General features: G+C 59.6%; 1 protein-coding gene across 2 annotated transcripts in view; it reads left to right on the top strand.

Annotated features, from left to right (window-relative positions):
* SEZ6L (seizure related 6 homolog like) overlaps positions 1–19,147 on the top strand; it is a 36,000-nt gene extending 16,853 nt beyond the window's left edge. Inside the window, exons 2-17 of one of the 2 annotated variants that reach the window (XM_066331523.1) lie at positions 4,190–4,906; positions 5,522–5,655; positions 8,957–9,149; positions 9,644–9,829; positions 10,181–10,346; positions 11,363–11,529; positions 12,008–12,202; positions 12,288–12,426; positions 14,093–14,289; positions 15,374–15,568; positions 15,766–15,957; positions 16,187–16,381; positions 16,686–16,718; positions 16,843–16,954; positions 17,148–17,250; positions 17,529–19,147. In XM_066331523.1, the coding sequence (XP_066187620.1) occupies positions 4,190–4,906; positions 5,522–5,655; positions 8,957–9,149; positions 9,644–9,829; positions 10,181–10,346; positions 11,363–11,529; positions 12,008–12,202; positions 12,288–12,426; positions 14,093–14,289; positions 15,374–15,568; positions 15,766–15,957; positions 16,187–16,381; positions 16,686–16,718; positions 16,843–16,954; positions 17,148–17,250; positions 17,529–17,558 (2,954 nt within the window). In that variant the 3' untranslated portion in view covers positions 17,559–19,147. Of the gene's footprint in view, positions 1–4,189; positions 4,907–5,521; positions 5,656–8,956; positions 9,150–9,643; positions 9,830–10,180; positions 10,347–11,362; positions 11,530–12,007; positions 12,203–12,287; positions 12,427–14,092; positions 14,290–15,373; positions 15,569–15,765; positions 15,958–16,186; positions 16,382–16,685; positions 16,719–16,839; positions 16,955–17,147; positions 17,251–17,528 lie in introns of both variants that reach the window. The other variant, XM_066331522.1, reaches the window with a different exon arrangement.
* Positions 19,148–24,156: the final 5,009 nt, after the last annotated feature.

The following is a 24,156-nucleotide window of genomic DNA, read 5'->3' as shown; positions in this document are numbered from 1 at the left end:
CACCCCAACCCTCTGTTTTCCTCCCTGGGGATGAAGTGTGTTGCACGTGCTGGAGGTCGGCGTGGGAAGAGGTGGGAGGGCAGAAGGTGCCCAGGTGCCCCTTCTCATCCTCCCGGCCCCTGATGATGAAGGATTGCACCAGGACCTGGCCTCGGCCTCCCTGATTTATCCAAGATCTGGAACAGCCCTGGATTAACTCATCCCCAGCAGGAGCGTTCCCTCCTTCCATGGGGGTGCATGGCAGCTCCTGCCGACCCTCCTGTTGGAATGGGGAACTCCAGGGCCTCAGCCTGTGTGCAGAGGGTGCTGGGCAGTGCAGGATAAATCCCAGCTCTCCACAAGGACTTGGAGAGGATGCCAGGAGCAGCTCCAGGCAGGATTAGCCCAGCCCAGCCCCCACGAATGCGCCTGAGCCCGTCACACAGGCAGAGCTGAACACCACCATTAATAGTGCCTGGATCAGCTTTATTCATTTCTGCTACAATCAGATGCTAAACCTTTCTGGACAGGGATTCCTGAGCTGGAGCAATCCAGCTGCCCTCCCTGGAGCCAGTGCTCACGGCGATACCATCGGCATTAGTAACGGGAGCCGTGATACGGCTGCTCCTGCCTCGGCGCTCTCAGGAGCACAGCAGCAAAATGAGGCCTTTGTGATTATCCCAGCATCCTTTTATCGGGCATTTGCAGCTCTCTAATTCCTCTAAGCCCCTCTGGCTGAGGTATCTTGGCAATCAGGTTCTCCTGGTGCCGTGGCACCTCTGGAGCAGCAGTCGTGTGTTGGCCAGGGCTGCCCACGGGACACAGGCCTGGCTGGGGGTCCTGGGGACCCTCTCACATGGGGATGAAGCTTTGGGGCTGGGGAGGATGATTTTGGTCCCTCTGTGCTGTTGCTGCTCAGATGGGCGGGTGCTTGATGCCCTCCAAACGCCCAGCGCCGTGTCTGGGTGAGAGGAAATGCTCCAAGAGCCGCTGCCCTGCCACTTCTCCTGTCCTGCTGCCTTTCCAGAGCCTGGTGCCACCACCCCAGCCTTGGGATGGGGCTGTGCCCCGCTGGCAGCTCCCACAGACAGCCCAGGCTCGACACTGGCTCTTCCTCCTTGGCCCTAAGTATAAACCACGGGTTGGAGAGGGTTGGAGACACCATCCCCAGAGCCCAGCGCGGTGTTTGCACACAGGTACCCAGGCACGGCCCAGAACAGACCTGCAGACGAGCTGTCCTTCTGCGTTAAGGTCACTTAGTGCTCCAACCTGTCCTGGCCCCGCCTGGCCCGTCCTGCAGGAGGAGCAGCCGCGGTGCCCACGCTGCCCCACACGGAGTAGCCAGGGCTGCAGGGCCACCAAGAAGCTTTCCATGGATTTGGAGAAGGGTTTCCAGTGCTGGGCCGCCTGTGGAGAGCTCCTGATGGAGATACAAGATAAACCCCGGGTGCATCTCAACAGCGTTTCTTTCCTCCAGAGCTGCTCTGGCAGATCAGATCAAGGTCAAACGTGACCATTTCTCTTCCAGCAGCTCTGGATTGATCACTTGTGAGGAGCAGGATGGGGTTTGGCAGCTGGGGAGGGCCCTACGTGGCCATGAGGTGGCAGAACCACTGTTGGAATTCAGATCATTGTGGAAAGGACCTTACCACAGCCCACCTTGCCCATGCAAACATGGAAACCCGCTGCAATCCTTCCTTAAGGATGGGGGTGCTCACTTGTGCTCCCCAAATGCAGGAAGGAGTGGGCAGGGGGCTGCACTGGGTCTGTAGGGCAGGTCCGTGGGGAGGAGCAGGCTCTGGCAGCCCAGGGAGGTGCTGCAGCTCGGGTTTGGGGATGGTGATCAATCAGCAGCTGAAATCGACGATCAATTCTCCTTCTGGTAATGCAGAATAAGCCCTTATTGATCCCGGATGCCAGGGCCCTGTGCCTCCCCCTCCCCTGCTCCAGCCTGGCTGTGTTCCGCCCTCTCCTCTTCCCTGGAATGCGCATTTGCCCTTTACAAACTGCGGCATGTTTAGTGTCTCATTAAGGAGTCGCTTTACAGAGTGTTTTATTTCATGCTTTGTTAAAGACAGAATCCAGTAAATGCATCCTGGCAAAGGATCTAATAAGGAATTAGTCAGCTTTCCAAAAGCATAAAATATGGTTTAAAGGCACAATCCATTAAGAAGTAGGGTTCACATGACAAAGAACCCAGGGATCCTGGGTCGGGGTTTTTGGGAATGCGTTGGCTTTAAGGACTTGGGATCTGTAACTGTCCTGTTGTGAGCTGGTCCCAGCATGTCCCAGCATGTCCCAGCATGTCCCACCGTGCCCTACCAGCCAGTGAGCCCTCTCCCCTCCCAGGGCTGTGCTTCCTCCCCTCTGTCTGAGAGCCCCGTCCTCTCCCATCATGGACAAAGACCCCCATCCTCTCCCATCATGGACAAAGACCCCCATCCTCTCCCATCATGCAGAGCCCTAAAGTTGTCACCTGGGCCACGGGAGAGCAACCACCGACTGCTCCTCCTGGGCTTGGGATGGGAGAGGAAGAGAAGAGCTCATGAGAACCCTGCAAAACTTCTCAGAGGAGGAGAGCTGCTACTGGCACAGCCTTGGGGACATTTCCCCCCATCAGCCCACGGCAGGGTGCCCATGGATGGCCAAGATCAGCTCAGGGTGAGATGAAGAGGGAAGCAAAGACACCGAGAAACAAGGAGAGAGTGTGGAACTCCTGGTCTGCCCCCCAGAAGTGTGGGGATACTGAGGCATCCAACCTTCCTCGGGGGAGATTATTCAGAGCTGACACAAGCTGATGGTTGCAGATGATGTGTGTGAAATGTCTCCTAATGCGCTCAGGGAATCGGTGATGGATTTGCTGAACCACTTGCTAATTAAAGAATTAATGTTTTAAATTGTGGCAAACAGCAGGAGACGCCAGGAAGCCCTCAGGGTGGGGCGGGACAGGTTTTCTGGTGGCTGCAGCAGGGTGCAGTGGCTTAGGGCAGGCACAGCTCTGTCCCTGGCTCTCCCAGGAGCAAAGGACCAGCCCAGGCAGCAGCAGAGTGTCCAAGGACTCCCCAGGACTGAGGAGCAGTGTGGGGACTGCCAGAGTTTTGGCAGCTCCATCCTTCCGGCTAATTCACCAGCTTTAGCCTTTCCCTGTTGCATTCCTTATCTTTGGTTCTTGCCAGAAACTGCTTCTATTTTCCAGAAGATGGAGCAAAGTCAGTTTTCAGCGCTGCTCAGTCCCTCTGCACGGGCTGCTTGTGCCCTCCCTCGGGCCCCCTGGGCAGTGTCACCCAGCAGTGTCCCTGTGCTTCAATAGTCACATAAAAAAACTCCTTTTTTCCTCCTTTTTCACTCCGGTCCTACCTTAATTAGCAGAATCTGAAATAGAAAACATCAAGCTAAATGTAACCCAAGAGTTGTGCTTTTGTTTAAAGCACCTGTACCACCGAGGTGAGCCGAGGTTTATCTGGAGCCTGCTTGGGAAGGAAACCCTGACTGCTGCTCCAGCCCCCGTGCAATGGAGAGCTGGTGCTGTGGTGGCCACACATCCATCCTGGCTGCCACCACGGGCATGTCACAGCACCTCGAGCTGCTTTAGGGCTCATTTGGAGCCTTGGTGTGAAGCCACAAAGAGGAGCAGGAGCCTGGGCAGCCCCAGGCCAGCAGTGGTGATGGACGATTGCAGACCCCCCCATACCCACAGAGGGACAGGGACCCTGTGTTCCAGGGGCTCCAAACCCTCCCAGGGGACATGAGGGGGCTGGAATTACGGGCTTTAAGTAGCGTGCATTAAGTGCTTTCCCTGGCAACTGCTGTTTCCATGGAAAACGTTGACTCCGGGCTCTCGGAGCTCTTGGCGGCATCTCGGGGAGCTCACGGTGAATTCCAGCCCATGGATCACAGCCCGCTCCACCCCACGGCGATGGATAAATCTGTATTTATGCAGTTACCCCCTGGCCACTCTCTCTTTCCTGCCCATCCCTGTTGGCAGCAAATGTTGGGTTGGATTTGCCCAGCGCAGCGGTGCTGAGGGGCTCTGCCGAGGCGGGTGCCTGGTGCTGTGGGGGCCGCTCGTTCCTTCTTTGGGAAGCGGTGGGTGTTCCTGCAGCCACACCTTCCCGGGGGGCTGATTTCACGCCAGCAGGCACAGCTCTAATTTCGTGCCCAGCTTTGCCCAAATCTCACTTTTCCCTGTTGTTGGTTGTTTTTTTTGCAGACAGCGGATCGGGGGCAGTGCTGGTGCCGGCCAGCCCGGAGCCTCTGGCTGGTGGAGCTGCGGAGCTCGGGCACGGCACGGGGTTGACTGGTGGAGCTGAGGATTTGGGGCGTCCTGTGGGATCAGACACTGCATTTGGAGAGCTCGGGAAGGGCACTGCCCTCAACCTCCTGCCGGCCCCGGAGGATGGTGCTGTACCAGCGGAGGAGACAACACCGCTCCTGCCCACGGCCACCGCTGCCCCCAGACCTGATGCCAAACAAACTTCCCCTGTTAAGAAAAAGCCACCGGCTCTAAAGCAAGTGAATACGGGAAGGAAGCACCCAAGGCTGAAGCCCACCCTGGCAGGGCCCCCTGGGACTGCCTCTCCAGCCAGCCCACGGAGCTCCAGGCTCCCCACGGCCGCCCCAGGGCTGCGGGTGCCAGAGGAGGACAAGGAGCGGAGCCCCCCCGAGCTGCCCTGGGGGGACCAGGCCACCACCAGCCGCCCCACGCTGCAGATCTCCCCTTCCACCCTGCCCCCAGCTCTCCTCCAGCCCTTCCCTGACAGCACGGGGGATGTCAGAGAGGCTCCGACCGTGGCTCCCGCTGGTGCTGCTGTGACCCCAACAAACAGCGCGGAGAGGGATGTGCACGGCTCTGCGTCTGAGGAGAGCCAGGAAACCACCACGTCCACCATCATCACCACCACTGTCACAACCACAGAGCCCAGCCCGGGTGAGCTGAGCTGAGCATGGGGCTATGGCAGTTTATGTGTTTAGGCAGCCCGCCCCAAAATCAGGCCAGCACCTGGGTTTGGGGGCTGCCTAAAATCTTCTTCATGTACTTTATGATTGGAGGGATAAGACCCTTGTCCAATGAGGAAAGGCTGGGAGAGCTGGGAGAAGGCTTCCAGGAAGAGCTTAGAGCTCCTTCCAGTTGCTAAAGGGGCTTCAAGAGAGCTGGAAAGGGAATTTAGACAAGGATCTGGAGCATCAGGAGAAGGGGGAATGGCTTCCCACTGCTAGAGGGCAGGGTTAGATGGGGGATTGGGAAGAAATTTTTCCCTGTAATGGTGCTGAGGCCCCGGCACAGGGTGCCCAGAGAAGCTGTGGCTGCCCCTGGATTCCTGGAAGTGTCCAAGGCCAGGTTGGATGAGACTTAGAGAAACCTGGTCTAGTGGAAGGTGTCCCTGCCCATGGCAGGGGTTGGGCTTTAACGCACCCTCCAACCCAAACCACTCTGGGATTCTGTAATTCCATGGGATCACTGACGGGGCAGGGACTTGGATGCTGGGTTTTGGGGTGTGGGAGAGAAGTGCCCTCGGTGTGACCCCACTGTGTATCCCCTCAGTGCTCTGCAGCATGAGCTTCCACGACCCTGAGGGCTACATTGACTCCACGGATTACCCCCCTCTGCCCCTGCACGGGTACCTGCAGTGCACCTACAACGTCACCGTCTACACCGGCTACGGCGTCGAGCTGCAGGTGAGTCTGGAGAGGGGATCCCCCCACAGCCAGACCCACTGGACACTGCAGAAAATGACCCCAAGCCTTGGGCATCCCTGCCCTGGGCACCTTCACTTGATAAAATACCCCTTTCCAGGGCAAAAAAATAGGTTTTTCTGAAGGCTTTGTAATAAATGAACTCTGTGAGGGATCTGGAACATCCTGAATGTCAGCGATGATCAAATTCTTTAAATGTCACGCGATTAATTTAACCGAGAGGCGCTGGCAGCAGGTTGTTAAAAAGGCACTTGATGGGAAGGGGCCACCAGCCCCCTGCCCTCTGAACCCCCCATTTGCTGGGAGGGGTTTGGGTGGCTCTGAGGGCGCAGGAAGCCCAGGAGGGCAGCCCAGGTTCCTCCTCTGGCCGGTGCAAGTGCCCAGCAAATGCCCACCCATCAGAGAAGGGGGTCTCACCCAAGCTGATTTGCATCATTGCACCATCAGGTCCCTCCAAAATGAGCATCCCTCAGCCTGGTGAAGCTGCAAGCAGAGCAGGGGCCTCTGCACATTCCAAATGCTCTCCAGGTCAAACCAGCCCAGGGTCTCCATGCTCCCTGCAATCCTCTTTTCTTGTGTTTCTCCATGTCACCATTTGAATCCAATTAAAATCCCCTCACTTTGAATTTGTGTAATTTGGAGTGCGCATTAAAAGGAGAGGGAGTTCCAGCAGGGCTGTCCCCTCTGTCCCCCGGGTGGGCACAGGCAGGGGCTGGCCCCCAGGGCACGAGGCCACTGTGGCTGCCAGCCCTGGTGGGGAGCTTGCCCTGGGAGCAGCAGTGGTGCGGAGTGAGCACTGGAGAGTCTGAGCAGCTCAGCCACTTTTCCATGGCAGTGGAAAAGTAACTAGACACAGCAACTGTCTCCTCAGATCCGCGGGGTGCTAAAGACAGGCTGCTCTGCTGTAAATTCGCCTCTGTCCATAATCCATCAGGTGACACCACTCCTGACCTCACTCCGTTGTGAGCTGAGGTTTTAATGGAGCATAAAATTGGCCTCTCCACCCCCCCCAAGCTTTGCATTTCGCTTTGCTGGTGCTTCGGAGCGTTTCAGACAAATTAAATCACAACAGCAGGTCAGTGCTGGTGGAGCATGGCCCCATCTGCAGCTGGCAGTGCCCTGTGCACCACGGGCTCAGGGCCTGGAGGTGAATTCCAAAGGGAAGACACTGGATAACCCGGGGTGTGGGGTCCCGTTGGAGGGGTTTGGGTTTGATTCCCAGCTCTGCTTCTTGCCCTGGGAGTCTCATTAAAGGCATTTGCAGGAGCAGGGAGGAGCCCCTGGGATAGGACGCCCTGCATGGGCTGTGGGACAGCCTGGTGGTGGCAGAAATGCCTGTGGCATATTCCAGCCCTGCCCAAAACTGCTCCTGCAAGGCACTGGGAGCTGTGCAGGAGGACACAGGGACTCTCCGCTTCCTTTGGAGCCAGACCCTCATTCCCTGCAGGGGAAATCTGGGGAGGAGTGGGTACAAAGCCTGGATGTCAGGGAAAGGGTTTGTTGGGATCCTGGGAAAGGCTGGGAGCTGCGTGAGAGCTCAGGGTCCCTGTTCAGCCCGCTGCCCCTCCCTGCACCCCTCCCAGCATTCCAGGGAGAGCTGTGTCCCTGCCTGTGCCACGGCAGCCGTGGGAGCGGGGAGCAGCCAAGCTCTCCAAACGCTTCACGAAATTATATTTATTTTTAAAATTCCTGAATCTTCTTGGCAGGAAATAGCATTTCCCTAAAGAGGTTTTCCAGTGGGTGAGTGAGCGAGGCTGGCAGCCTGACTCGAGGATCCCTCCTGCCTTCCCGAGGCTCTGGAGGAGCTGCTGTCGGTGCAGGCTGTGATTGAAACCCGTGCTCCCAGCCCCTGGCAGGAGCTCACACATATGGTCCCTCTCGCAGGGCTGACGGTCCCTGGCGCGGGGCCACAGCAGCGTCTGCACCCTCTGGTTCCTCCAGGCTCCTCTGGGAATGCCAGCCTGCTGCTGGCACAGGGAATGGCACTTGTGGTGACACCCTGCTCCCCTGGCTTTACTGAGGGGTGGCTGATGGCGGAACAGAGTGTGTGTGTGTGTCCTGTGACACCCAGCACTGATCCTTCCCAGCACAGCTTCCTCCCTTCCGCACAGCTCTGCCTGTTCCAGCTGCTCCCCTGGATCTCCTTCCTGGTTTCCTGGAGTGATTTGGCTCTGTGTCATGTGCATGGTGCCACCAGCACTGGAGGGAGCCAGCTGGGGAACAGGTTTGGCTTCAGGCGGTTGCAGAACAAAATCTGTTAGGAACACCTTGGAAAAATGTTCGCAGGGATCCAGACCCAGCTGGAGAAACAAAGCTCTGTCCCAGTGGGAGCTGGGGAAATCGTTAGCATCATATGGATCCCTGGACTCCAAATAATTCACCCTAGTAACACTTAAGTGGTCCCATTTATTAATAATCAGATCTAAGCCGTCCCAACACCCACAGTGTGTTCTGGCCATGCTGGGGAGGAATATTTTTGGGACAATATCTGGAAAAGAAGAAATGATCCCGGGCAGGCTGTGGGTCAGAATTGCATTTGTTCCATGCTCCAGTCAACGCTTTTCTCTGCCAGGACCCAGCTGGAAAAATAAGGCAAAATCAGCTCCTCTTGGATTGAAACACAGGCTGGGGTACTCTAAACCAGCCTGGGGATGTCAATCCAGCTTTGCAGTGAGGAATGGGCTTTTCCAGGGATTTCCCTTCAGGATCAGTCTCAGGATGCCAAGGGCTGAGGGTGACTCCTTGCAGTGCCCTTGGAGCAGGGCACACCCCAGCCCTGTGTGCCAGGGGGAGGTGGGCACGGCGGTGACAACAGCCACAAATCCCTCCAGTCACAACATCGTCGGGAGCGCTCCCAATCACGGCTGGGCTGCTGCTAAATATAGAGCCCCGGGCCTCACACACTCAGGGAAACAAACGGTCTGATGAGCATCTTTCTGCTGAAATATGAGCCCATTTATTAAGCTAAATGGACGTGAAATGTAAATGTGAGGTTACTGCTCAGCTATTTCCAAATAATAATTAAAGCCTTTTTGGAACCCACTCATTAGATGCACTCGCTGTGCGTGGCTCCCCAAGCGCTCCCCCGGCTGGGTGAGGGATCCTGGGGAGATTTCCTGGTGCACAGGGGTGGGTGGTGAGCACCAAACCCTGAGGAGTGCCCTGGTTTTGTTTGCAGCTCAGCGATGCTCTGCGGGTCTGTGTGACAGGGCTGGGATGTGACAGGGCTGGGGTGTGACAGGGGTGTGACCACCGAGGGCTCACAGGTCTCTGCTCCCCGCAGGTGAAGAGTGTGAACCTCTCAGACGGGGAGGTGCTGTCCATCCGCGGCGTGGACGGCGATGCCCTGGTGGTCTTGGCCAACCAGACCCTCCTGGTGGAAGGGCAGGTGATCCGCAGCCCCACCAACACCATCTCCGTCTACTTCCGCACCTTCCAGGATGACGTGGTGGGGACCTTCCAGCTCCACTACCAGGGTGGGTGTGCCCCCAGCGTGGGTAGGGGGGTTTGGGGTCAGTCCCACTTGGCTGCAGGGTCAAACCAGTGGGCTGTGGTTCCTGTTTCACCACCCCCCTGTGCCCAGAGCATCGCCTGGGGTGGGTGCAGGTGTTGTGCCCAGGGTAGAGGGTTCAATGTCCCTGATGTCCCCAACCCCAGTGCTGGCTGTGCCTCTCACACCCGCCTTGCCCGGTTTCTGTCCCCGTGCAGCAGCTCCTCCTGCACATACTCACACTGCCAGTCTATTTTTTACCTCGGAGAGCTTTAAAAAATAAATGAGTTCCAGCAAATTATTTTTAAAATAGAAACTGGGTCTGGGCAAGAGCAGTAACAGGTGGGGGGAAGCAGCGGCAGTGGGGGGGTTGGTGGCGCTCTGCTGCCGGTCTGTGTGACACGTGGGCACATCCAGCATGTCCCCACGGGGTGGCTGGGAGCAGCTTAGCCCTGAGCTCCCAATTTGTGCCTGTTCCAGTGTTTATGCTGAGCTGCAACTTCCCACGGAGGCCTGACTTTGGGGATGTGACGGTGATGGATCTGCACTCGGGTGGCATTGCTCACTTCCACTGTCACTTGGGCTACGAGCTGCAGGGACCCCGCATGCTGACCTGCATCAACGCATCCCGGCCCCACTGGAGCAGCCCCGAGCCCATCTGCTCAGGTACCTGCACATCCCAGCCCCAGGGGTGGAAAACTGGGCTCCACTGGGGGAAACATCAGTCCCTTTGTTTGCCCCATGGGATGAATGAGGTCCTGGAGGGGGTGAGAGCAATGCCTGAGGAGCCACAGGTGGTCAGGCAGTGGCAGCAGCATCTGTCCCCTCATTAGGCAGCAAAGGGAAAGGAAATAAGGATTTTATGTGCGTGTGTGAATATAAATATGCATTTGTGAGTATAAATATGCACAGACAGAGCAAAGCAGAGGTTTGTGCTCTGAGGAGAGCTGTGCAGAGGGGAGCACAAATGCCACTGTCCCCGTGCCCATCCCAGGGGGGCTGTGCTCTGTGTTGCAGCTCCCTGTGGAGGGACAGTCCACAATGCCACCATCGGCCGCGTGCTGTCCCCCAGCTACAGCGGGAACCAGTCTGGCAGCATGTACTGTGTCTGGGCCATCGGGGCCCCCCTGGGCCAGAAGCTGCACCTGCACTTTGAGAAGCTCCTGCTGACTGAGAAGGACAGGTGAGGAGCTGTCTCCCCACAGCCCTGCGACTGCAGAGAGCTTCCATAGGGCTCCAGGGGGTTTGTTCTGCGCAGATGGGGAGCAGGGCCTTTTGCTGGGCACTGAATACAGAAAAATGGAATTATTTGGGTTGGGAAAGCCCTCTGAGATTGTTGAGTTCAACGGTCCCCCAGCACAGCTAAGGCCACCACTAAACCATGTCTTCACATTTAGATGTCTGTTAAACCCCTCCAGGGATGGGAACTCTACCACTGCAGCCTGTTTCTATGCTTGTCAGGCTTTTTGGGGAAGAAATTTCCATTGATATCCCTGATATCCAGTCTAAACCTTCCCTGACACAAGCTATTTCCTCTTGTCCTATCCCTTGTTCCCTAGGAGCAGAGCGTGACCCTCCCTGGCTGTCCCCTCCTGTCAGGGAGTTGTGCAAAGCCAGAAGGTCCCCCTCAACCCTCCTTTTCTCCAGGCTGAGCCCCTTTCCCAGCTCCCTCAGCCTCTCCTGGTGCTCCAGACCCTTCCCCAGCTCTGTTCCCCTCCCTGGACACACTCCATGTCTGTCATGGAGAGAAGGCCCCAGAATATACCAAAACCTGGAAGTTCCCAACTTGTCCCAGCTGCTCCATCTCACCCCCGTTGTGTCTGGATGTTGCTGCAGGACATGAAATACTCCAAATATTTCAGAAGGTGAAGAGTACAGCAAAAGAAGGCTTTATTGTCTAAATTCTTACTACCTTTTATAAGGTGTTTCTATACAGACTTAACATGATTGGGGAATAGGAACGACACCTCTCTAATGCCATTGGCTGAACAGGAGAAACAGCAAAACACCAGCTGGACAAAAGACTGTTTTGAGAAAGGATAGTTGTTTGCCAAGACTGTTTTGAGGAAAAGCTTTCTTAGAGAAATTTTTCCTTGGGGAAAGGTTAGCAGCTGCTAGCAGGCTAAAATCGCTCAGGCCCACAGTCCGGGCAGGACTCAGGGCCGCTGTCCCGTGTGACACTGTCCCGTGTCCCCGCAGGATGGTGGTGTACAGTGGGGACACCAACCGCTCAGCCGTGCTCTATGACTCCCTGCGCGCTGACAGCGTCCCCTTCGAGGGCGTCATCAGCGACGGCTCCTCCATCAGGATCGACTTCCTGGCCCAGGAGCCCTCGGCCACCACGGCCTTCAACATCCGCTTCGAAGGTGCTGTTGTCCCCGTGCTGGGACACCGGGGCGGTGCCTGGCTCAGCCAGGACACCCAGCCCCAGGGGGTGGGTACAGACACGAGGCTGTAGGAATGGTGCTGACTGTCCCCAGGCTGGTGCCCCTCTGTAGCTCCATATGTCATTTCAGTGGGTCCCGCTGCAGGATCAGAGCGCTGTGGCCATGAGCAGGCTCAGTGACATGCAGCAATCCCAGGGTGGATGGTTTGGTGTGCCCAGCTTGGGAAACAGGCAGTGCCCTGAGCACATCCCTGGCCCTGATCCGCCGTGGGAGTGGGGTTTGGTTAGGCCTGCGTGGCTCCGAACAGATAAATTGTTGTTAATCCTGACTGCCTGTAAATCACTCCAGGGAAAAGGCCGTCCATGCAGGTGGGGATGCAGGGGTCAGGTTCTCATGGGAAGCTCACCCAGAAGGGGCAAGTTCTGTATCCCTACAGCTAACAAGGGATCTCTTCCAGCCTTTGAGCGGGGCCACTGCTATGAGCCCTACATCCAGAACGGGAACTTCACCACCTCCGACCCCACCTACAACCTTGGCACCACCGTGGAGTTCACCTGTGACCCCGGGCACTCACTGGAGCAGGGTCCTGCTGTCATCGAGTGCATCAACATGAGGGACCCCTACTGGAATGACACGGAGCCGCTGTGCCGAGGTCAGTCCCACCCGTGGGCAGTGCTGGCTGTGGGGTGAGCAACCCTGCGCCCCCCCTGAGCCCTGCCTACCCCTTGCCCCCACAGCCACGTGTGGAGGGGAGCTGACTGCTGTGGCTGGGGTGATCCTGTCCCCCAACTGGCCAGAGCCCTACACGGAGGGGGAGGATTGCATCTGGAGGATCCATGTGGGCGAGGAGAAGCGGCTCTTCCTGGACATCCAGCTGTGAGTAGCTCAGGAGCTCAGTGTGTGTCTCTGCCCCAGCAGTGCTTGCCCCGTTTTGCTGCTGTATCCTGCTCCCCTCGCCTCCACCATGGAATCACAGAATCACAGTTTGGGTGGGATCACCTTAAAGCTGCTCTCCCATGGGCAGGGACATCTTCCACTATCCCAGGTTCCTCCAAGGCCCTTCCAACCTGGCCTTGGACACTTCCAATGATGGAGCAGCCACAGCTTCTCTGGGCTGCCTGTGCCAAGGCCTCACCACTCACGAGGAAGAGTCTTGCCATGTCCTGTTCTCCCCCTCAGAGCTTCCATAATCCCCTTTCATGCACTTGGCACCCTGGGCAGGACTGAGTGGCGCTCCCTGAGTTCAAAGCACCATTACACAATCCATGGCAGCAGATAATTGCTGCTCCAGTGGCTTTGGAATTCTCCACGGGGAGCAGTGACACAGCAGCACGTGGCCATGTGCTACTGGGGTGACAACCCAGCACGTCAGGAGCTGGGTCATGTGGGGTTAGGAGAGCCTGGAGGCAATCATGAGATGGAAACAGCTCAATCTTTGGGCTGAATGTGAAATGTAGGCACTGAGGGAGCAGAGCCACCCAGCAAGCTCAGGCTGAACATGCTGGGGTCAGAGGGGAATGAGATCCAATGCCAGGCTGAGAGCTTTTGGCATGGTAATGCTGCTGCTGCAGCCAGAGCCTCCTTTGATGTTATTTTGGGTTTTCAAGAGGAGGACGTGTTTCAAGTAGAGGCTTAGAGTCATAAAGATTTTAAAGCTCCCCATAAAATCCCAAGTGGGAGCTCCCAGCACACCTCTCCCAGCTCTGTGGGTGCTTGGGCTGAGCAGAACTGGAGGCCAAGTGATTTGAAGTCATCAGGCATAAATGTCACTGAGAAAATCGTGTTTGACAGAAAGCAGAGACTTACTACAAATGTCAGCTTGCCATGGGGATTAGCTGGGCTCCTCCAAGAACATTCCTAATAAAACGTTGGGGATAAGCTCAGGCATCTCCTCTGTGCCTGGGAGTATCCTGTGCTCTCCTCTGGCCCTCTTCCCCCCGGGGAAGGGGAGGAGGGTTGTCCCTGCCCCAGTCTCTCCTGTGTCACCCGGCAGCAGGGCACTGGTGCCGGCTGTGCCCCCAGCCCTGGAGAGCCTTGCTGGGGCATGGACACGGCAGGACAGCGAGGAGAAGGGATGTCACTGCCCACCCTTGGGGTCGATGTGATCGTTCCCCCACGCTGCCAGCCCCGGGCACCCAGAGAACCCTCCCGACCCCAGAGCTGCGTGTCCCCCGGCGTGTGCATCCAGCCCCTGCCCTTGGCCTTGGAGCGGGGGGAGAGCAGCGCTGCACCTCCACCCCCTTTCGGCTCCAGGGCAGCCGCATTCCCGGGGTGGACCGAGGCTGCAGCCATCGCTTCCCAATGTCCCCAGCCGTCCCCGCCATCCGCGGGCCGCCACTGCGCTCTGGTGGCCGCGGGGACAAGCGCGGCTCTGCCGGGATCGGCAATTCCAAGCGCTGGGGCCCGGGAGCCGCTGGCACCGCCTGGCCTCGAAGCCCCGAGGAAGGAGGAGACCCAGAGAGAGGTCACCTGGCTGTCCCTTGAGCCCCGTCCTGCCTGGGCTCCCGGCACACGCTGCTCTCTAACCAACCTCTCCTCTCAGCCTGAACATCACCAACAGCGACATCCTCACCATCTACGACGGGGACGAGCTCTCCGCCCGCATCCTGGGGCAGTACGTCGGCAGCAGCGGCCCCCAGAAGCTCTACTCCTCCAGCCCCGACCTCACCATCCAGTTCCACTCGGACCCTGCTGGGCTCATCTTTGGCAAGGGGCAAGGATTCATCATGAACTACATAGGTACGGGGAGCAGGGTGCTGGTGTGAGGGCGTGACACACAGCCCACACTGTCCAGCTGCAGGGTCTGGAAGCAGGGAGAGTCACTGAGGCACCAGCATTCCCTTCACATCCCACCCTGAACCTCCTCCAGCGCCCCCAGCTCAGCTGCAGGTCTCTGGGTCAGTCACTTCTGGGGTCTCCCTGTATGTCTCCTCTCCTTCAGGCTGACAGCAAGGTCCCTGTTAGCCCTGGTGTGGCCCAGAGGGAAAGAAATTGCTGGAAACAGGGATGCAGGCATGAGCTGATGGCCGGGGTGGTCACTGAAGTCCCTGCGTGGGCTCCTGGGACAGCTGTTCCCATCTCTTTGCTCCAGAGAGGCTCAGACTGCACCTGGAGACGTCTGTTCCATTGTCCTTTGGGGCAACTGTGCCTGCCAGGCAGGAGCTGTGGGTGCCCACGGCAGGGACAAGGACTGGGAAGGACATTCCCAGAGCTGCCTGTGGCCTCTGGCTGCCTCTGCCCCACCCTGCTTCCTGTGCCAGGCTCCTTCCAGGCATGTTTTCCTCACTCTGCTGACAGCCCTGGCTGTGAAAAACAGAGCGAGCTGCAATGCAGAGCACTGGGAGGCTGCGGGGCCCTCCTCTGTTCTCTGCAGCACACGGGGCTGGGGAGGGCAGGACACAAGCCCTCACCTGAGCAAACCAGTCTGGGGGAAGCAGGGAACAAATCCTCCAGTGAGCAAACCAGCCGTGCTGTGACCATAGTGCTGGCACCTCTCCTGCACCCACAGCGGGAGCTGAGCCTGGTGTTCCCAGGTTATCCTGAGCCCAGCACAGACACTGCCCCATTTTCACCAGCCCAGCCCTCTGCCTGCCTGTGGGGTCAGGGCTTCAAAGAGCCCCTGTCCCCTGCTGCTGCCCTTTCCCTGTGCCCAGGGGATGCTGCCTGCAGCCCAACTGTGCCATTCGTGGAGCACGGGGCTGGGGAGCTGTGGGGGGGGACAGGCCCTTGGGAAGAGCCGTGTGTCCAGCTGGGGTGGCTCTGGGCAGGGCTGTGACATGGGTCCCACTCGGTGGGTGACAGCCAGAATCCCTCTTGGCTGCAGAGGTGTCCCGCAACGACTCCTGCTCTGACCTACCTGAGATCCAGAACGGCTGGAAGACCACGTCACACACAGAGCTGGTGAGAGGGGCCAAGATCACCTACCAGTGTGACCCAGGCTACGACATCGTGGGCAGTGACACCCTCACCTGCCAGTGGGACCTCAGCTGGAGCAGCGACCCTCCTTTCTGTGAAAAGAGTACGTGCCCCACGGGAAGGTGCTGCTGTCTCCGTCCCACACCCTGTAACAACATCAGTCTCGCTCTGAGGGGCTCTGAGGGGCTCCTAGCTCTGAGGAGCTCCCAGGTCTGAGGAGCTCCCAGCTCTGAGGGGCTCCCAAATCCGAGGAGCTCCCAGCTCTGAGGGGCTCCCCTCTCAGCCATCCTCTCTCCCCAGTTATGTACTGCACGGACCCGGGGGAGGTGGAGCACTCCACCCGCCTCATCTCGGACCCGGTGCTGCTGGTGGGCACCACCATCCAGTACACCTGCAACCCCGGCTTTGTGCTGGAGGGCAGCTCCCTGCTCACCTGCTACAGCCGCGAGACCGGGACCCCCATCTGGACCTCGCGGCTCCCGCACTGTGTCTGTAAGTCCTTGGGGGTCTCTCCTGCTCCCCTGCAGTCCAGCCCCTCTCTAGGGGTCCTGGGTGGCACTTCCCTGCAGCCAGGACCCTGCCCAGCTGTGGGGGGGTGGTGCAGATCCTTGAGCTGGAGTGGGGTGAGAGTTTGGGTGCTTCCTCACTGCCCCCAGGCTTCTTCTCTCCCTCGGCGGCCCAAGCCCTGGGCTCACCGTGGATGTGTTTCACTCCCTTTCAGCTGAGGAGTCACTGGCCTGTGATAACCCAGGACTGCCAGAAAACGGGTACCAAATTCTTTATAAGCGCCTCTACCTGCCAGGAGAGTCCCTGACCTTCATGTGCTATGAGGGCTTTGAACTCATGGGGGAGGTGACCATCAAATGCATCCTGGGCCAGCCATCCCACTGGAGCGGCCCCCTGCCCATCTGCAAAGGTAACAGGGAAGGGGATGGGGGGCAAGAGGACAGCCACCATCTCTGTCCCCAACTTGGGACAGCCCAGGGACCGTGGTCTGGCTGCAGCCCCAGCTAGGAGCTGAACTCAGCTGAGACCTAGAGCTTCTCTGAATCCGGGCTCTGCTCAGCCCTGGCCACAAGAGCTTATTAAAAACTGGGGGTTTGCAGTGTGGTTTGGGACTAAATGGGGCAGATCCCAGGGTTGGGTTTCCCAGCAGGCAACAGCTGCCAGCACCCAGTCAAACCCAGCTACAGACCAGTAACTCTCCATCTCTCTTCCAGTGAACCAAGACAGCTTTGAACACGCTCTGGAAGGTGAGTGACGTGGGTTTCCTGCATGCACAGGATCCTGGAGGAGCCTGGGAGGAGGGGGAGAGGCAGAGAGGGGATCACACGGTGCCTGCAAATGCCAACATAATAGATCTTGTCCTTTCAGTAGCAGAAGCTGCTGCAGAGACGTCGCTCGAGGGGGGAAATATGGCCTTGGCCATCTTCATCCCGGTGCTGATCATCTCCCTGCTGCTGGGAGGAGCGTACATCTATCTCACCAGGTGGGGCTGCGGGGGCTGGCACAGAGCAGGGGGCACGGCCAGGGCTGGCTCAGCATCGCCCTGGCCAGCAGCACACCCCGCCATGGAGCTGGGAGTGCTCTGCGGTGCCCGGGGCGCTGGGAGGAGCTGGGATGAAGGGATGTGGAATCTGGAATCGATCCATGCAGCCGTGACTCCGCCTCTCTCCCCGCAGGTGTCGGTACTACTCCAGCCTCCGCCTGCCCCTCATGTACTCCCACCCCTACAGCCAGATCACGGTAGAAACGGAGTTTGACAACCCGATTTATGAGACAGGGGTGAGTCCTGCTGGGCCTGTCCTCGCTAAGGACACTGCTGAGGGGCTTGGCTGGTTGGGCACAGGAGGAGTCCAGGCAGGTTCTGTGGGAGCACTGAGCCATGGGGCACGAGTCCATCCGTGTGGGTTGGCAGCCACAGGGGGCTGAGGAGTCCTGGCTACCAGGGCATCACTCCCCTGGGAGCAAAACAACACCCAGGATCTCTCTTGCTGCCTAGGAATAGGGAGATGATCTTGAAATGCAGCTGCTGCCCTCAACTGGCTTTTCCTTGCTTGCAGGAAACACGAGAATACGAGGTTTCGATATAAGGACAGCGGTAAGAGAGTCTCCAGCAGCGAACTTAATGTGCTCTCATAGAACTTCCTCAGTAACTAATCCAGAGACCACGTGGAGTTTGGTTGGACCCCCGGACCTGCTGTTGTCTTTCCTTTTGCCTCTCTATTGAAGATTTTACTGTTTTCTTCACTGTATTTATTCTATTTAAACTGCGATAGGTGTGCTGCCCAGCCCTGGGCACAGGCAGCAGCGGGAGCCGGGGCAGAGCTGGGTCCTGGTGAGGCCAGGGGGGCACGGGGGGGCACTGCTGTGTCCCCTTCCATGGCAGAATGTCCCCTTCCATGGCGGAGCGTCCCTCGGCACTGCCCGCACAGACGCAGGGGGGGGGGATTTTTTTGCGGTTCTGATGTTGTTAAAAATTAAAGATGTCTCCATTGCAAGAGCCTGCGGTTGATTGCTGGGAGCTGAGGCAGCGCAGGGTCCCCCCACAGGGTCCCATCCCGCAGCTCCCGGCTCCCCAAAGCGGGACACTGCCCCGGGAGGGCTCGGGGGGCACTGGTACAGGGATCATCCTCGCTGCAGGGCTCAGGAGAGCTGCCAGCCGGGGAGCAGGGACAGCCCGGCACACACGAGGTACGTGCTGCTTTCTTTTCCCACTTCGCTTTGGATGTGGAGATGCAGCCAGCCAGGACTCCGGGGTGATGCTCTGTGGAGAAGCACCGACCAGTGCCACCCAGCCGCCTGCCCAGCGCAGCTGGGAGCCCTGGGAGCCACCCTGGGGTGAGCAGAGCTCCCAGCTGGTGCCTCTCTGCTCTCTGCCTGTTGTTCCTCTCCAGCAGCACTTCCCGTCACCCTGCCAGGACCACCCCGAGCCGGCGTGGCCGGAGGTCGCTCTTTGCCCCCTGGCAGCATCTCAGGGTAAGCAGGATGGGCTGGGCTCCCTTGGCTCCTGCTGCAGGAGGGGCCCGGGGCTGGTTGTGCTGCACCGCTCACCCCACACCTCCCACATCCACGCCTGGCTGGGGATCCCAGAGCCGGGCAGAGGATGAAGGTGGAGGTGTTTGGAAGAAGAGGCAGGTGGGATGTGCGGAGGCTTCAGCACAGGAGCTCTGTGGGGAGCAGAACAGGCAGAACTCAGCCCCTCAGTGCCACCCTTGCCATCCCCTGCATTCCTTCACTGCGTCACCCCTGCCAGAGCCACGCAGTGGTAGGGACACGGACCCCAAAGGGCCACCCTGTCCCTGCTGTACCCCAGGCAGCCCCTGGGGAGGGCAGTGAAGCCACCGCCACGTCCTTGGCTGCTGGTGTCCTTCTTTTGTCCTTGTAGAACAATCGGAAGCGCGGGAGGCTGGGTGAGCTCGGGGTGGTTGGTGCAGCTCTGCGGTGTACAGCTGGGATTTAGGGGTTTTCCTTTCAAAACAACGAATGTGTGTTTGTAATTTGTAACAGTTAAAAAAGGAAAAAAAAAAAAAAAAAGAGGAGAAAAAAAGAAAAAGAGAAAAAAAAAACCTGTGCCAAAAAAATGTACGAAGCATTTCATTTCCCTTCATACATGTCTGTTTTTATAAGAACAATGTGAAAATTGCTGGGATTAAATATTTTTGAACATGATAAAATAGTTCCGTGGGAAGCTCTAGCGTTCAGTATAACCTCGATAACAATTGTTGTGTATTTTCAACTGTCTGAAATCAGTTTGCAGAGGCTCTGGCCGCAGGCTGCAGCCGGGCAGGGCAGGGTGAGGGCCGAGCACTCTGCATGCCCTGCTGTGGGATGGTGGCCCAATGTCACTGGCTTGGCCCTGAGTGCCAGGTCCTGCCTTGGTGCGGCCTCACAGTGCCCCCTGTTCCCGTGGGTTGGAGGCATCTGAGCCCTGCTGGGACATGAGGTGACCTGGCACAGCCTCGGGGACATCTCCCCTCTGTGGGTCACCCCACAGGAGCCACTGCTGGCTCCCCCTCTGAACTCAGCATTGTCCCTTCCCCGTGCCAGCCCAGCCCAGTGATGTCTCACGAGTGGGTGGGGGTTTGGGTGCTGCCCCGAGGCACTGGGACCCCACTGGAGACCCTTGGCCATGTCACAGAGGACACACGGAAAGTTTTGGGGAGCCCTGGTAGGCCAATCCCTTTGGGCAGGGGGTCTGTGGGAACCCATCCTGCCTGTGCCCCGCTCACCCATCGGCTGCCCAACAACCTGTGGCTGTCACCTGGCAGCTCCTATGGGAGCTGGGGCAGGGCAGCACCCCAAAACTCCAGGGAGACCTTTGGGGGGGGCAGCCTCACCTGCCCCCAGCTGCATCCCACACGGAGCAGGCGGACACAGCTCGGGAGAATCCTGGGGTGGGTGGGAAAAGGGTGTCCCCCTGCTCCCTGTGAGCCTCTCCGGGCTCAGCTGCTCTGGTGGGGGCAGAAACGAGCCCCCACGAGTTTTTCCTGCAGCTGTGGGCAGGGTAAGGTCCTGCGGGGGGACCCCGGGTGTCTGTCTGAGGGACACCCCGAGCACGTCCCTGCCTGAGAGCGTGGTGGCAGCGTGGTGACTGTCACCTCGCCAGGGAGCAGCGCCACCGGGACACCCCAGCTGGAACAGCATTCCCTAATGCCAGCAGCCCCAAGTGTCCCTGGCAGTGGGGAGGGAGGGGGATGCTCAGTCCACCCCACAAACGGGGAATTTCCCGGCCGAGGAAACCTGGAACGTCCCATCTGTCTGTGCACCTCCACACCCAAAACAATGCAACAGCGCTGCCCTCCACAAACGTGCTTTTAACCAAGGTTACATCGATAATGGCTTTGCTCAGCAGCTGCCAGGCTAATGCACAGGGGGCGAGGGAGCCAAGGCTCTGATGAAGAGCATTCCTGGGGGAGGGAGCTTGGGTTATTTTTGGACAGAGATTGCAAGAGAATTAAAATGAAGGGAAAAAAAAAAAAAAAAAAAAGCCCTTGATGCTGCCGTTCCTCCTCGGTGACGTAAAGCCGGAGCCAATCTCTGGCCTCAGGCGTTGTGCTGCGGATGGAGCTTTGTCTGGGCCCAGCAGCCTCGGCCACAGCGGCCTCCCCCTGCCTGGGGCCGGGCAGGGGACACAGCGGGGCAGTCACACGGCTGAGGGACCCCTGAGGGCAGGGACGGAGCAGCAGGGACCCCTTGATTCCTTGCAAGCTGCATCGGAGGCTGGTGAGGCAACAGCATCCCTGCCCAGCCCAGGTCAGGCACAGCATCCCTGCCCAGCCCAGAAGGCTGGGAAAAGCCCTGGGATGCACTTGGCACAGCTCTGCCAGAGACACCCTGGCAGGAGCCCAGTCTGTGGGCAGCCTCCTGGCTCCAGTGGTTCCTTCTCCCTTTTCCTGAGATGTGCTCCTGGGGCAGACACTGCCAGTGTCCTCCCCTCAGCTGTTGCCAAAATTGTGCTTGTGTTCTGCCAGGGCTGGGATTTCCTGGAATGTTAAGGCTGGAGCTGGGACAGTGCTCCTGGAGGGGCCCTTCCTGTGCTGAGGAATCACAGAAACATGGAACCATTGGTTTGGGTTGGAAAGGTTTCAACCCCTGGCCATGGGCAGGGACACCTTCCACTATTCCAGGTTGCTCCAAGCCCCATCTAACCTGGCCTTGGACACTTCCAGGGATGGAGCAGCTTCTCCAGGCACCCTGTGCCAGGGCCTCACCACACTCCTAGGGAAAAATTTCTTTTCAATATGCCATCTAAACCTATTAGTTTCCAGCCAGTCCTCCTTGTCCTGTCACTTCACATCCTCACCCAAAGTCCCTCTCCAGCTCTCTTGGAACCCTGCAGGAAATCCAGGCTGATCTGCAGGGAAGAGATGAGTGGTAGAGCTGAGGAGCAGCGGCTGGCCCAGAGGCAGTAGAAAGCTCAGAAGGCAGAGGAGAAAGGAGGGGAGAGCCCAGAGGCTGTGAGTGCCGACAGAAGGATGCGCTGTCTGCCAGGAGCAGGAGCTGTGGCTGGGGGGCCTGGGAAGGAGCAGGGTGAAAAAAACTCCCGTTCCTTTCACCCTGTAGCACACAATGGTGCCGGGGCCCTGCAGCAGCACACTGGGCTGGGGAATGTGCTGGTGGGAGCACGGGGAAGTGGCAGGAGGCAAAAAATGTGCCAGGATGGAAAACAAAGCATGTCTTAGGACTGCCAGGGATAAAGCTGCTCAGAGGAAACACACACACACACACCTGAGGGGCTGTGCAGGACAGCTCTGCTTCCACTTCCAGAGCCCAGCCTGAGCAGCGCCAGGGGAGGATGTGTGGGCAACGGATGGCAAAATCGGCAAAACAAGGCAGGGCTTTCCTTGTGCCAGGGGCAGTGCCACATGTCACATGGCTCCACGTGGCACTGCCACAGGGCAGGGCAGGGCAGCACTGCCAGGGCTGTGCCTGGATCCGGGATCTGCCTGCGGGCACTCAGCTCAGCCCCTCACCCGGCACCCGGGCAATGGAGGAAGGAGGGCCAAGCACCGGATCCCCTGGGGCTCCCAGCACTGACAGCACTGCCTTAGGGGAACAGGAAATGGGGTGGGGAGGAAAAAGGCAAGCAGGAACACTCACAACAGTTTCTCCACTAGCACTTAAGAGTTGTAAAGGGACTCTCCAACCTGGGAACAGCCTCCCCCCATCCCTGGCTCTGCAGCACACCCTCCCATCCTCGCTGAGGCATTCCCTGGCTGCCTGCGTCTTGGGCATTGCCTCGCTGGGAGCTCGTGTCCCCTGCATGCCAGATGCATTTATTCTTGGATACAAGCAGCCCCTGCAGCCCGAGGGCTGCAGCACAAGGGGCCAGAATCCCCAGAGCCAGTACTCCGTGCTCCCTGAACCCGTGTTCCTGCATCCCTGGAGCCAGAATCCTGCACATCCCAACTGCTGCATCCTTAACAGCCTGTGTCCCTGGAGCCAGTCCCCATTCCCTTGGCGGCTGCATCCCTGCGTGCTCCCACCCCTGGGACCGGCATCCCCAGACTGCTGCAGCCCCCAGCGCCTGCATCCTTGGAGTCACTGTCCCTGCGCGTCCCGCTGCACCCCCGGTGCCCCCGCACCTCCCGCGCCGCCGCCACCACCACCCAACCCCCGCGTCCCCGGGACCGTGTCCCCGCATCCCGGGGGATGCCCGCGGCCGGGATGGGCGCTCCCTCGGGGACCATCGCCTCCTCCATCCCGGGGACCCCTCCCGAGTGCCGCAACCCCGCGGCTCCCCCGCCCCTGCGGGCCCCTCCCGGCGGCGCGGGGCGGGAGCGCGGGGCGGGGGCGGGCGCGGGGGCGGGCGGGCTGTGCGGGGCCGGGGCCGCAGCTGCCGCCCGGCGCGGTCCCGGCGGGGGCGGCGCGGCCCCTCCTGCCCGGGCTGCTGGGAGTTGTGGTCCGCGGCGGCGGCGGAGCGGCGCGGAGGGAGCGCGGCCCCGCACGGCCCCGCACGGCCCGGCGCGGGCGGCAGGTCGGTACCGCAGCGCTCCGCAGCGCATCGCGGGGGGGCCGCGGGGGCGCGGGGCGGCAGCGGGGACCGCGGAGGGGACGCAGCCCGAATCCAGCCCCCGCTTCAGTCCCCCGGCCGGGGCAGGGGCTCGGCGTCGGGCGGGCGGCGCGGCCGCGCCGGGTGACAGCGCGGCGGCAGGTGCCACCGGCGCGCCGGGTGATGGGACATCGGCACGGCCGTGCCATTGCCGCGCCGGGTGATGCGGCCACACCGGTGACACCCGCTGACGCCGCCACGCCGGGTGACACCGTCACACTGGGTGAGAGCGGCGCGTGGGGTGACACTTACTCCGGTGGCAGCGGCGGGGTGGCGTGCTCAGGAGAGGGTGAAGGGAGCAGTCACTGCTCCGGTTCCGGAGTGGCAGCCGGCATCCCGCCTCACCCCAAGGCTCCTGCTCCTCGTGCTGCTCCCAAAGGCGACACCAGCCGTGCGGAGCCGAGGACATCCCCGCCACGCGTCCCCGTCCCTGCAGGCCCGCGGCCCGGGGACCCTGGCCGGGCTGAGCGGTGGCCGCTGCCTCCGGGAGATGCCGGGGCCACCACGGAGCCGCCGAGATGCAACTTTGTGCTGCATCGAAGCCTCTGCCTTCCTTATGTAACACAGCTGCTGCTGGCACGGTGCTCGCCTCCACGTCCTGCACAACTTCGGTGCAACGTGGAATCGATCTGTGCTCCCTGGAATGGCTCTGCCATTATCGTCAGCTGAGGAGCCTTTTCTGGGATCTCAGGCCAGGGGTGCTGGATGTGACCTGTCTCAGTGCAGGGCCGTGGCTGGGAGGCGACAGCACCCACTGGGTGCCCCGTGCAGCCCCAGCCACGCGGTGTGTGTGTCCCATGGGAGCAGTGCACATGTTTGGGGCCCTGCCCCGGCGCTGGCACAGCCCCTGTGGAGGTGGCTTTGGTCAGGTTTGCAGTGGGATGTCCGTGCTGGCAGCTCCCGGGCTGGTCCCACGGAGACTGTGCCCAGAGAACCCCAGGGCTCTGCAGCCTGAGGTCTCTGGGGTCAGGCAGGCAGCGTGTGGGCATGGGGGTTTGGATTTCTTGCTGCTCTGATGGTTTCCCCCTGATCTGAGGTGTTGCCTGCATCCCTGGGGCACCAGTGGGGCCGTGTTTGTGCTGTGCCACCCTTGCAGGGTGTGACTCTGACCTGGGGACCCCGAGGCTGTTCGACCT

Source organism: Sylvia atricapilla, chromosome 17, assembly GCF_009819655.1.
Source record: "Sylvia atricapilla isolate bSylAtr1 chromosome 17, bSylAtr1.pri, whole genome shotgun sequence".
NCBI lineage: Eukaryota > Metazoa > Chordata > Aves > Passeriformes > Sylviidae > Sylvia > Sylvia atricapilla.
The sequence above is the reverse complement of the archived record's forward strand: the minus strand, read 5'-3'. Positions and strand labels throughout refer to the sequence as shown.